This window comes from Conger conger, chromosome 5 (genome assembly GCF_963514075.1).
Source record: "Conger conger chromosome 5, fConCon1.1, whole genome shotgun sequence".
In the NCBI taxonomy this organism is placed as follows: Eukaryota; Metazoa; Chordata; class Actinopteri; order Anguilliformes; family Congridae; genus Conger; species Conger conger.
This window is the reverse complement of record NC_083764.1, coordinates 19,560,570-19,574,106: the sequence shown is the minus strand read 5'-3', so window position 1 is coordinate 19,574,106 and position 13,537 is coordinate 19,560,570. Positions and strand designations below refer to the sequence as shown.

Genomic DNA, 13,537 nt, shown 5'->3' with positions numbered 1-13,537 from the left:
GCTATATTTTTATTTAGGATGCATGTTTATTTGCTGTATTATTGCAGATAATTATTGCACTAAAATAAACTGTTAAAGATTTACTTTATAGTCTATCCAGTATATTACAAAATAAATGTCAATATTTGAAATGGCATGATGCCGCCATATCATAATCAAACATGTTGACTATGTTTTTTCCCCCTAAAATAAAATAATTGATTCTGACATTGCTGGAACAAATTTTCTTTATTTGTGATATTTGCATAAATAATTTTAATAATAATTTGAATACATTTTTCTCTCTCCCTTTCATTTTAAATGTGTTGTTTTTGTTAAATATATTACAGGTCTAACACTTCATAAAGATGTCTTTCTAGTTTGGGGAAAGGTCCTTTTATAACTTGTTCAACGCATTGTTTCAAACCTGGAAAAAGAGTAAATATAGGCAATACAATACAGGCTACTGCATGCAGAAGAATAAATTATAACATTCACTCAAATGGTTAATATAAAAACCGCAAAATACACAAACAATACACATTTTGTGGCAACACAATTTTTCTTTATTCAGAATAAGATGTGTCGACATCCAGCATGACAAAAATTGTACAAATTGCACCATTTAAAAATGAAATATCACAGCAACTTGTGATCTCACACAGTTATAGCAAAATTAAATTGTCAACAAATCCATGCCATGTAGTACAAAAATAAACTAAACTTCAGTTCCACAGAGAGAAAGCGAAAAAGAGAACACAATAGTTTGTACAAAATACTGTCATCATACATGAGTACTTAAATTAACTTAAAAATGTATAAGGTAGAATAAATAAACTCTGATGAATTCACAATTATTTATATGAAAATTATTCAGCATTCTAATATGTGACACCTTTAGTGATCCTTACAGTATGTTGTCACAGAAAACTTTTTGATTTGATATTACAGTATGTACCAATAGTAGACAAGCAGCAAGTTTTTGTGCTTAAAATCCCCGTTTTCTTTGTAGCGATAACAATAATTGATTAAAAAACTGATACTACTGTAGCTATTACTCTACTGAAAGCGTTACTATATTGGCGATAAGCTACGGACACAATGCTTTGGAGAAAGGCGTGTGGAGTCATGGAAAATGCACAGGGCCCTAAGGGAGGACAGCTAGGATACTACATAACATGGGATTGGGTGTATGACAAGCACCTTAGCGCTAGCTCTCGAAAAAGGCAATTCTGAACATGGCAGCTACAGCTAACAGCACAACATAAATGAGGGCCATGCAGACAAGTGACTGCATTACCTCAGATTCCACATCAGAGTTATTTGTTTTTTTAAGCCACTATCTGTGTCTGTTGGAGTGGCTTCTTTGTATTTTTTTAAAAAATACATTTGACATATTGTTTTCATAATTGTACAATGATTAGATATAAAGTGCTGTGGGAATACGTCTCATCATAAATACTAAAATCCAGATCATTGTCTATTATCAATATAAGTATACTTATTGATCGAATTTTAATCACTTCATTTTTGATTTGCAGTCCCTGTAGATTCCGTCAGTAATATTATTCAACTCACTACAGTTAATTTTGTGGTTATTGTTCCCATTGTGAGTCAAAGGGTTCTGGTCACCTGGAAATTGCACACTTCCACTTGTTAGGATACAGCTACAGGACAAGTGCAAATAGTCTACTGGCACATATGTGGGGACAATGACCCTGTAAGTCCCACGGACTGATTACCCTCTACATATATTTACGCTTCGCGATATCCCTTTCCTTCCTTTAAGACTCTCTAATACCTTTCAAGTTTCTGTAAAAGCATCAAAACATGGAAACGAAGGTGTTTCTGTGCAAAATTTTACATGAAGAAACCAACTCAAAAAGAATCCTTCATTTCTAAACTGAACATCTATGTTTCAATTTTAAAATGTTATTGTATTAAAAGATTTATATAAAAATTAATATTTTACATATAGTAAAAAGATTCATTTGTTTCCCACTATGCTTATGAATAAGAAATTGCATATACCCAAATGGTTTATGTAGATTGCATCCCTTATCTATTACTATGTGACTGAATTGTGATCATATATTGCTGATATGTTTTCTGACTTTAGCTACTGAAATTTTAAAATTGAAAGGAATAAATGCTAATGCTAATGTAATCTAGATTATCTATTGCCATTTGACAGCACCTTCTCACTGGCAGAATGACAATGGGTATCTAACAACACAGGATGATAAAAGTGTTTTTTTCCTCAGTAGTCATAAAATAGTCCTCTCTAGAAATTGGGATTTCCACCGGTTTCCGTGTCATGATGTTTACAATAAAACCATCAAACCTCAAGTCACTGTCTTTTCATACTCATTTCAACACATTTTTTTAAGCCCCACCCACCATTATCAATCACTTCTTTAACAAAAGACAAATTTTTCAAACATAGTTAAAAAATAAAGCAATTTACATCCAAGTCTTGCCATTAAACAATCTGCACACAAACATTTTAAAATTCCATAAAATACTCCAACGAGGAGACAAGATGATTAAAAAGTGGCTGCTGCATTTTTCTTCTCATTGTTCTTTTTTTTTCTCCAGGTCAGCGCATGAATCTAAAATGCTTTGTCAATAAGCATTAAAAACAACTTATGTCCTACAATATATTGTAAAAATGTGTATGCATTAGCAGCTATAAACATTACATCACATTATGTTAGCTCATATGAAAATGTACAAAACATGAATGTTTTCAAAAACTATTATGCTGTCGAGTATTTTTAAAGCAAGATCCCAAAAAATTATCTGAAGTTTTTGGATGCATAACACATTTTCTTTTTTAAGTAACATAAATTAATATTAACACTGTTGGATACAGTACAGTGGCGAGAGTACTGAGAGACGTCCCTTTCGTGATTAACCTCCTCTACTGTACCTCCACTCTCAGGTGAGCCACTCTTCCAGCAACCAGCTGGGGAAGAGGGGAGGGGAAGGGGATGGGGGTCTAGACTTGGATTCCCTGCACCGCTTGCTTTATGCTCTCCAGGAGGACCTTGTTCTCCGGGCTCTGGTACTGGTCCTGGTGCGTATACATGTCTGTCAAAGTGTTCACGTAAGTGTCAAAATTTTGTTCGTTCATCGGCTCCTGTGGAACAGGAAGTCGGAATTAGGATGGACAAGAAAAAGGCAGTTGGTAAAGTTTGAACAGACCAGACACTAACAAAGGAGAGTTTAATGTCTAGCAAATAACATACGTATATAGATAAAATAGGTGGACAGCTAATTTGTCATGAACACATCTTCTTTGAAATCAAAAGGGAAAACACTGCTGTGGAGCTCGATTTGGGGAGGGGGTGAACCGGACAGTCCAATGTCATGCAATGAAACATTCAGGAAAGAATGGATTTATAAACTGTCATGGGTCATGACAGCTAGACAATAACAGTTTAGCTTTTTTACCCAATATTTATTTTTACGAGTTGGTATGTTTATCTTTATAAAGCGGTTATTTTACTTTTGATAGCTCATTTGTGCCCACTCTCAACTTTCTGCCTGACGTCCTGACTATAAGATTTGATTTGATACTGTTGGAATATGCTTAGGTCATATGATTTCACACAGTTAACATGAAGTGTAATTATAACTGGTGGTGATAATGTTGCCAGAAACAAATCAACAGATTGCCTAAGCTGTTTCTGTTCAAATCTATGTTGGAGCCATTGGAGGTGGGGAAAAGGTCAGGTTTTGAAAAAAACAAGGATCATATTTGGTGACATCATGAGGATTTGGAAACAAGCATTCTCATTGTAAACACAGAGGAGTGTTTGTGTGTGGGAATATGTGCATGAGGGCATGTGATGTCCCTACTCTTGATCAGTAGTAAATCAGTTTAAACCTTTCACAGATTTGTGGTACAGAATTAAACAAACTATGGCAGACAGAAAGGCAGATTCTACACCTGAGCAGTTTAGAGTGATGGCAAGCTGGATTTGATTTTTTCACAAAGCTATGTCTGTGCAGTTCCAGACAAATCAGGGTTGTGCTTAGGGTGTGGGCTTCTCAATTGTTGATGTTTAAAGACTGCTGCCTAGACATAACAACAGATCAGGGGGAAAGGCTTGCTCTTCAGGGATGGGGTGGGAGACAAAACAAGCAAACAAACAAAAAACAGGCTTGCCTTCTAAAAAAAATAAATCAGGCACATTGTTTAATCTTTTATACTCTGCCCTCTCAAGTGTAAAACATAAAATAGTTATTGTCACTTCAGTAAATGATTCATTATTGTTCTATGTGGCTTAACATGCAGGTGCTTTCTTTACACGGATAAGAGAGATACACTATCTGGCTCCTTATACAAAATGAGAACTTTACCCCTCATTTTATTTATTTTATATTAGTATTAAACAGGACATTGTCAGCATGTTTAGAGGAAATAGAAAATATTTCACTTATATCCACATATGCTTAAAAATGTTTTATCCAATATTCTAACTTCACTTTTTCTCCTTCATCTAGGTTAGTAACCTAGGTTCGTAACCTTAATATGGTTCAGCCTGGTGGAGAATGTGTACACAAATATTATCCACCAGGGGGGGCTAGAGGCACTCTCAGCCATGCCTGTCTGAAGAATGAACTAGTCAAAGGACAGAATAAAGATTGCTTACTTTACACCAATGTAAGAACAAAATTCATTTGGGGCACAGTTACTTTCATATTAGTTAATGTTTTTATGCAGCTCTTTGTAAAAAGTGCAGTCCCCTGGAAAACTTCTTCTTGACAGAATTATGGTGCTGTAAAGATGCATTGATAATATTTCTCTTGAAGTTTCATGGTTACTTAAAGGCAAGCAATGAGCATACTCCCAATCAGGTATGACACATAAAATTACTTTTCTGAGTATACTGATTTAAAACACAAATACAGTATACTCTACAATACTGATTTCAATACTATTTCCACTGAGGCCACTGACACATAATTTTGAAAAGATATGGCCATATACAAATCAAACAGACCCAAATAATATAAATAATAATACAATATATAAGCAAATATATCAAAGAGGAGGTTTAGACAGAGAACTGTCTAATAGAAATTAATAGAAAATGTAAGATATTTAAGAGCATGACTCAGGATCAGCATAAATGTGTAAAACATATTCTTCAATATGTTTTATTTCCTCAGTTTGTTTTATGTGGGACAAAATTGTTTTGTTGTATATATGTTATATGCTTGGGAGCTTGCAGTCTTATGAGACCCTGGTCCAATTAGGGTGTAGGATCTGTGTTTTCTCACTGATGTTCACCTGTGCTAGGCAGACACTACAGTGTGTAAATGGAAAAGGAGAATGGTTTCAAAGGAATAAATGAAAGAGCACAAAATGGAGACTCGGACTATGGAAATGATGGTCTTACTCTCTGATGCATCTGTAAACAGCTGTGATTTCTAATGGGGGCGTCTTTGTGTGGCAGCAGTTTCTATGGGGAAAGGTGTAAAGAAAACGCTATTAGCCTGCTGAACAAAAGGCGCTTGGTTCACACCTGGAGATGGGGTGGGGTGGGGCGGGATATAGCCATGGACAGAGGGAGACTGGTGAACTTGGCCTGTGCTTTTTGTTTGGCTTGACCACAACAGAAAATGTGAGAAATTACTATATTTTTTTTGTAGCACATTTTCATGTTGAGTTCATAGCACAAATACACAGAAGTATAGCTTATTCTCTTTGGGGTGATGCTGTGCAGATTCTGCAGGCACTGATCTTGATAGTGCGCACAGATTAATGTATACAGTGAGTTATGTGAGGAGAAAGTGCCATTAAGAAACTGCACAGCATTTTTCCAGAATTAAAACAGACCCCTTGTATTCAATTGGGTCACAAGATGGCTTCCTCGTTGTCATGTAAACACACACTTTCTGGTCATTAAAGCGAATGCTGTATATTAATTGGATAACGCATGATCACATGACAATAGGACATCTGTGTTGCTATTTCTTTGAAATCAGATTCTGAAGTGGGAGTGGGGCAGGGGGTCATCTTCAGTTTAATGCAGACAGTCAAAATAAAGCAAGCAAGTTGACCAAACAATTAACAAAATACAGAGGCAAATAAAATGACACAAAGAAGCAAATGGTGAAAGCTCAGCGGTGTCACAGTAATAGTCCCTGCAAGTGAACATAGCTCACAACACAGTTAACAGTAAAGACCAGGGCTATTTTCTGTGTACATCTGAGATTTATCCAAGGCAGCAAACACAGGCAGACAAACAGATAATGAAGAAACTCTGGATTATCCAATAAACAATTACAGAAAAAACAGTTTGGTTTATATGCTTAAGAATTATAACTTTCATTTTGCAGTAGCTTGATTACAATTTTTTGGAGGTGAAGGCTCTTAAAAGCTTTGTAAAAAATGATAGAAATGGTCATTCTTTACATGCCTTAGAAACCAATTTTTGAAAACACTGTTTGTGTAGCAGTGTCTATACAGTATTGGGCCAACTGCTAATACACGTAAAATGGTTGTTCATGGATAAGAGAAATGAGACTAGAGAAAGCTGAAAAATGGAAACGGGTTGAAAGTAAATTTGTTGTATATGTATGTGCTTGCAACCAGACTCCCAAAGATGGAAAGTATGCTCTTCTGGTAATCCCAGTGTACATAGCTTTGTGTTGTTGCTATAATTATTGATTTAATGATAGTGGGTTACATTGAACATTGTTAAGTTCCATTATGTGTGCCACAGCAAAACATTGAAATTACATACAGTGAATTATATTAGTTTTTAAATTGTATATACTCATGTTAATACATAAATTAATGTATGATCCAAGAATGGTATGATCCTGCTAAATATCAAAATAGTAGTTAAGTAGTTTTATATGTAAAAACACAACATATAACATTTCACCTTTGATGTGCCTTTTTTAGAATTGATCAAAAACAGAATGCACTGGTTTAGAATAAAGAAGAAAGAGCTACAGGTGCCATTTCAGTATCATTCAGTAGACATACTACTTAGTAGTTAATGTTGGCCCTGAGTTCACATAGACCACCAACCCCCCCCCCCACAACAACCTTTTACAGCCGTGCTACGCCATGGTGAATAAACCACCCCAAACCACAACATTCCGGCTGTGCTATAAATAGGTCTAAATCGCACATCTTTTTCTCCCGAAAACACGTTGCCGACCCGACGAAATCACGAGAACACAATGTTGTCACAGTTTCCCATAAACTTAGACACCTTTCTGAAAACACTGTTTTGGTTAGTTGGACGGCCCATTGCGTTGCTGTGTCTCGTGACTCTTACCATGTGTGGGAGCTGGATATTGGCTAAACTGTTTATTAGGGACTGGCTGAGGTTGGCCAGCTCATGTAGTAGAGAATCATTCTGCTGTTCAATCACCTTGTTCTCCTCCTCTATAGACTTCAGATTAGTCTCCATTGTGGTGATCTGGAGGGAGCATAAACACAAGACCAATAACGGTTAAATCAGGATGTATCATGCTGAAGCCATGCCAAAAGTCATATATCATTTTTAGAATATGTAAAATACTATACATTATATGTTATTTGGCCGATGCTTTTATCCAAAGCGACTTACAGTTGATTAGACTAAGCAGGAGACAATCCTCCCGTGGCAATGTGGGGTTAAGGGGCTTGTTCATGGGCCCAACAGCTATGCACAATTATTGCAATTATCATGGCAACACCAGGGATTGAACCACCGAGCTTGCGGGTCCCAGTCATGTACCTTAACCCATGCTACAGGTTGCCACATATCTTCAGGTTTATAGAATATGATGTACAAGACATGCTGTACAGACAGACATATTCATATACATATTAAGCCCTCCATTCTGTGTAGACTGAATATCAGTTTTAATAATAATAACATTACCATCATATTATATAATTACAGTTAGGTCCTGAAATATTTGGACAGTGACACAATTTTCATAATTTTGGCCCTGTACGCTACCACAATGGATTTGAAATTAAATAATGGAGATGCAATTGAAGTGCAGACTTTCAGCTTTAATTTGAGGGTATTTACATCAAAATTGAAGGAAGGGTTTAGGAATTGCAACAATTTTCATACATAGTCCCTTCATTTCAAGGGACCTAAAGTAATTGGACAAATGAATATAATCATAAATAAAATGTTCATTCTTAATACTTTGTTGAGAATCCTTTGCAAGCGATGACTGCCTGAAGTCTGGAACCCATGGACATCACCAAACGTTGGGTTTCCTCCTTTGTGATGCTTTGCCAGGCCTTGACTGCAGCTGTCTTCAGTTGTTGTTTGTTTGCAGGTCTTTCTGCCTTAAGTTTTGTCTTAAGCAAGTGGAATGCATGCTCAATCGGATTGAGATCAGGTGATTGACTCGGCCATTGTAGAATATTCCACTTCTTTACCTTGAAAAACTCCTGGGTTGCTTTCGCAGTATGTTTTGTCTTCCGTGGACGTCCGGCCTTTTTGTGTTGCCGAGTTCACCAGTGTGTTCCTTTTTTCTCAGAATGTACCAAACTGTTGATTTGGCCACTCCTGATGTTTCTGCTATCTCTCTGATGGATTTTTTCTTTTTTCGCAGCCTAAGGATGGCCTGTTTCACTTGCATTGAGAGCTCCTTTGACTGCATGTTGTGGATTCACAGCAACAGCTTCCAAATGAAAATGCCACACCTGAAATCAACTCCAGACCTTTTACCTGCTTAATTGATGATGAAATAACAAGGGAATAGCCTGCTCATGAAACAGCTTTTGAGTCAATTGTCCAATTACTTTAGGTCCCTTGAAATGAAGGGACTATGTGTGAAAATTGCTGCAATTCCTAAACCCTTCCTCCAATTTTGATGTAAATACCCTAAAATTATTTCATTTCAAATCCATTGTGGTAGATTACAGGGCCAAAATTATGAAAATTGTGTCACTGTCCAAATATTTCCGGACCTATCTGTATATAGTATTATAATTGTATACTCTTGTTATTATACAGTATTTCACTTTGCATATCAGTGTACACATGAGTAAATTCACTGGAAAAACACCAAAAATATGATTACTCACACAATATCCACTTAGTCAAATGTTTACAGAAACAATTCAGGCTCAGCACTTTGTACAATATTTAAACTTGTACATTTCATCTCATTGCTATCCACTTCCTTTAGGCCTAGTGTATATTCCAACAAGTTATTTTGCATATTCATGATAAACATGCTTAAATAAAGATATTTTAAGTCAGCAGACATACACTTTACACATACTTATTTGCAGTAAACATCTCACCTGTGTTCTAAGTTTAATCATATCTGACTCAACTTGTGTGTTTGATTCATTTAAATCCTTGATTTCTTCATCCAGTTGCTTAATTTCCTCATCATTTTCTATTCCTGTGAAATGAAGAAAGCTGTCTCATGAATCAAACCAATACATGGAAACATTACTCCGAGATTTGCCTTAAGTGTTTACCATGTGATACTAGCATTTATCATGTAGAACGAATTGCTCATTTATATACAATTTCAAGACTAGCATAATACATCCAGGAAACATGTGATGGTTCACCAATTTCATGTGCTTTCTCACCAAGGGAATGGTAACTATGGCAATATTTACAACATGAAGAATATGGATTATATGACAATATAACTAATGAAATTATTATGTGATGTGAATGCAAATGCAGCCTACTATTCTGCAATTCAAAACGCAATTGGAGATAAACCAAGTGTACCAACAGAGAGGTCACCCCTCCTTCCAAAACCCATCATTTCAATCATTATGTTACTTAGACACACAACTTATATAAACCCAGTTGCCTGATTGAATACACGTATATTACTTCTGAAATTAATCATTAGCATTAAAGACAAGCTGAAATCAAAATGTTTTTCCTCAATTTAATCAATTCTTCGTAACCATATGAACACGCTTAAAGTATATATTTAAAAAATATACAAGTTTTCTTTCATCCACATCCTGGAAATTGAGATTTTAAGTCATTGTGTACCAGTGGGCGTGTATGTCAATCAAATGTATGTCAATTTTCCGTTCATATTGTGGAAGCTAGTGCTGCTCTAACTTCCGTTTCAGCTTCTTTTTACAGTTAGGAATTACCATTATTAGCATTAAAATATATAAACTACTTCCCTCCCCTCACACATTACAACATCAGTGAGTATTAACTGTGAGTAATTGAAAAACCGATATGGAGCCATCATGATGTGGTTTATGGGCTATTTCCTCTTTCTAAGATATACAATTGTATTACCGCTAAGTTTTACACGTGTGATTGCTGAGAGATTGACAATATGAATTCAAAAACATATATTTAGATTAATAAGCTGAAACAAAGTGGTTTGAGTTGGTCTGTATTTTAATTTGTCCTCTTTATGATTGTAAATGTGCCATTGATTGCCAGGCAGTGAGTACCATCACCATCACCATTACAAGAGGATCACCACGGAGCTGGTCATGGCACATGCAGATACATGATTGGTTTTATTGTCTACTCACTACAAGAAACAATACGACCAATTATCACACATACAGCTGCAGTATATGAGTGATTGCGGCGCAGTAGGCGATAACAAAATGGAAGGATGTGAGTTGTTCTTGCACAGCAGTAAGTTACATATGCAGACCTGTGATTGGCTGCAGTGTATCCCTGCATGGCAGAAAAATGATTAACACTCGCAGAAGTATAATTGAGCCCATTGTGAGTTGTGTGAGCTGAGCAGGAGAAGTGATTACCTTTGCTCGCCCGCTGCTTTATTGTTAGCATTTCCACTCCAGACAGCCGGGCTTTCTTCATAGCTGATGTGGCTCGGGGACATCCAGACAGGCTTGGGAAACAATTTCATACAGAGTGGCGTTCATTTACACCTTCACAACATGTACGCATGCACACAATCTCACCTGCATGTGTACAATCGTATATGAGTCTCAGTTCAGACCAGCTCAAGTTATGTTTTGAAACAAGTTATGTTTTGAAAGCTGGTAGCTTGTTTTGACAAGTAGCAGGGGAGTGGCTCCAAGCACTGGCTGGTAGACCAGCTCATACCCAGCTAGACTAGCTTCATGACAAGCTTGGCCATGCTGGTTGACCAGCTCAATTTCCAAGCTGGTCAAGCTGAGGTAGGTGGATTTTACAGCAGGGATGAATTCGAATGTATCAAGAGCAGTGTCCTGGTTGGGATTCAAACCCATTCCCTTCCTCTCAACACCACTGTAAGAAGCACAGAAGAGAAGGCTAACCTTCGATGTGTCAGGAAGCTGCCGCTCACGTGTCCAGACCCGTCACAGCCTGGCGTCGGGCAGGACATGCCGTCGGTCTTCCCCGACTTCCATGAGAACTGGGAGCCGTTCATGTAGCCGTCCTTCTGCCGCTTGGCCGCTAGGGGGCAGCCTGACGCGCTGCGGTGAGACGCATACTTCCCCGTCACATGACCCTGCCCATCGCAGCCAGGGACCGGACACCTGCGGGCAGAGATGAAGTAATATGGCCATTCAAGGTGCCAATGGCGTTTCTGTGCATGAGCGGGCTTGTAAATATCACTGTAAGCCTTTAGCAAGAAATGCGTGCTTCACCAAATGCATTCCCTGGGGGAAACCGGTCCAGTGTGCCCTTAAGAAAAATTCTTGCTGATGAAAGCTAAATTGAAAAGTATAGTATGTTTTGCTTCACAAAAGATGCCTGTAGGGTGTTTTCATTATCATTACAGTGTTAATGAGGACACTCCTCCTAAAGCTTGTCACAGCAGTAGGGGTGACCATACAGAAGTATCAGTTAAAAACCATCAAGTAAATTCCTACATTATCTGGAGGCAATACTATGATTGAAGCAGCTTTCACACATTGCCATGATGCTATAATGTAATGTTACTGTAACATCAAGAAAAAAAAGAGTTTTGACTCTGTTAAAGATAAAAAAAATTAAAAAAGGAATAGAAAATATAATTTATGTGTTCATTCTTCTATCTGCATTCAGATGTGTTGTAGAACGACTCACTGTGGAAAAGCCACATTGAAAGAAGAAATGGAAAGGAACGATGTGCTTCCCAGGGCATATACAAAAAAAGCCACATCAGCAATGGGCTCACAAGTCCTGATGTGGTACCTGATTGGCTCCTGGTCCTCCTTATCTTCTTTGCTGTGAGCTATCTTGACACCACTCTTCTTGGCTCTAGGACAGCCTGATAGGCTTCAGAGAAAGACATCAATTAATCTATTTTAGCCACTATCCTTGATGTGTAAGCACTGTGAATCTTTTAAGACAGTTTGTAGCAGTCCTGGTACTCGACAGCCATTTGCATGGTTTTTTGTGTGAGCTGTTAACTGAACACAGATGGATTTAACAGCTGTTGACAGTTACCATTTGTGGGTCTGCAATGAAACCAATATGCAGTTGAAAATGTGTTGCGTTATGCCAAGATAGCACTAACATAATCCCACAACTCATATCTGTTTGTTTAAGCCACTTGAAATGGTAATAAAATGAATTCAATATTCAATTAATGGTTTATAGCCTACAGTATAATAATTAACCAAAAACTAAGCATGCTTAATTGAGAATACCCCCAATCCTCATAGGGCAGACAGAGTGTCATTAAAAAGATATAAAATCTGAATCCGTACTTTTCTATTTAGTATTGCTATATTAGTACATGTCTAAAAAGTAGAACTTCCAACAGCTAATTCATTATAAATACACTTCATAGATATCTTAGTTCTCTGTTACCGCTGTTCAATTCATTTAAAGCAATTGGGAATAGAGATGATCTAATGTGCACGGCTGTAAATATAGCATATGCTTCGCTGGGGTTATACTGTCATTGACTGCATTTACCTCCTATGTGAGGCATAGTTTCCTGTGATATGTCCTGAACCATCACATCCAGGGGTTGGACACCTAGGACAGAAAGCAGGGTGTGTAACTCTGTTAGAATGGGTGGGAGAGGCTTGGAGTGGGGTAAGACAACACAAACACTCGTTGGCATCACTCATTGTAGCCACACCACAGACACAAGGACAACCGAGTTAAAATAGTAAATGCCTTACTTGAGGTCTTGGGAATTGGTGGGGATCACGCTCCGCATGTTTTTGTCAGCTAGAGGACAGCCGGACAGACTGTAAAATGTATCGCAGAGGAATTTTAGTGGAGAGAAAAATGAGAGCTATGGCAATAGAAACATGACAGTGCACAAAGAAACAAAGCCTGTAAATGCAAGCAAGCTATGGGGAGCAATGCCATGCGCCGGGGGTGGTGGGGGTTAGCTCAAAGCCAAGAGTTACTCCTACAGTATATCAGAATTAAACTGAATTCAATGGTTTTTAATCCAGCTGCACTTGGTACAGAGGAATGTCTAACTGTGCAGCATGGGTCAGAATTACTGTACGTTCTTAAAGACGCAACGACATGTCCGTTCATATGACTCATTTTGCGCACTCCCCGCTACTAGAGCCGGGCTGTTGTTCTCAGGCAGAGATAGCTTAGCTGGCCTCTTACTGCTGCTCTTTTGACAGCGGTGACCAAGGTCATCCAAAAACTGCAAA

At 37.6% G+C, this 13,537-nt stretch overlaps 1 protein-coding gene across 5 annotated transcripts in view; it reads right to left on the bottom strand.

Annotated features, from left to right (window-relative positions):
- Window positions 1-522: 522 nt before the first annotated feature.
- myt1la (myelin transcription factor 1-like, a) overlaps window positions 523-13,537 on the bottom strand; it is a 79,845-nt gene continuing 66,830 nt past the window's right edge. For 3 of the 5 annotated variants that reach the window (XM_061242127.1, XM_061242130.1, XM_061242128.1), the window contains 8 exons: window positions 13,043-13,111; window positions 12,831-12,893; window positions 12,102-12,185; window positions 11,240-11,461; window positions 10,736-10,827; window positions 9,269-9,372; window positions 7,287-7,430; window positions 523-3,121 (listed from right to left, as the gene is read on the bottom strand). In XM_061242127.1, the coding sequence (XP_061098111.1) occupies window positions 2,981-3,121; window positions 7,287-7,430; window positions 9,269-9,372; window positions 10,736-10,827; window positions 11,240-11,461; window positions 12,102-12,185; window positions 12,831-12,893; window positions 13,043-13,111 (919 nt within the window). In that variant the 3' untranslated portion in view covers window positions 523-2,980. Of the gene's footprint in view, window positions 3,122-5,390; window positions 5,454-7,286; window positions 7,431-9,268; window positions 9,373-10,735; window positions 10,828-11,239; window positions 11,462-12,101; window positions 12,186-12,830; window positions 12,894-13,042; window positions 13,112-13,537 lie in introns of all 5 variants that reach the window. The other 2 variants (XM_061242132.1, XM_061242129.1) reach the window with 2 other exon arrangements.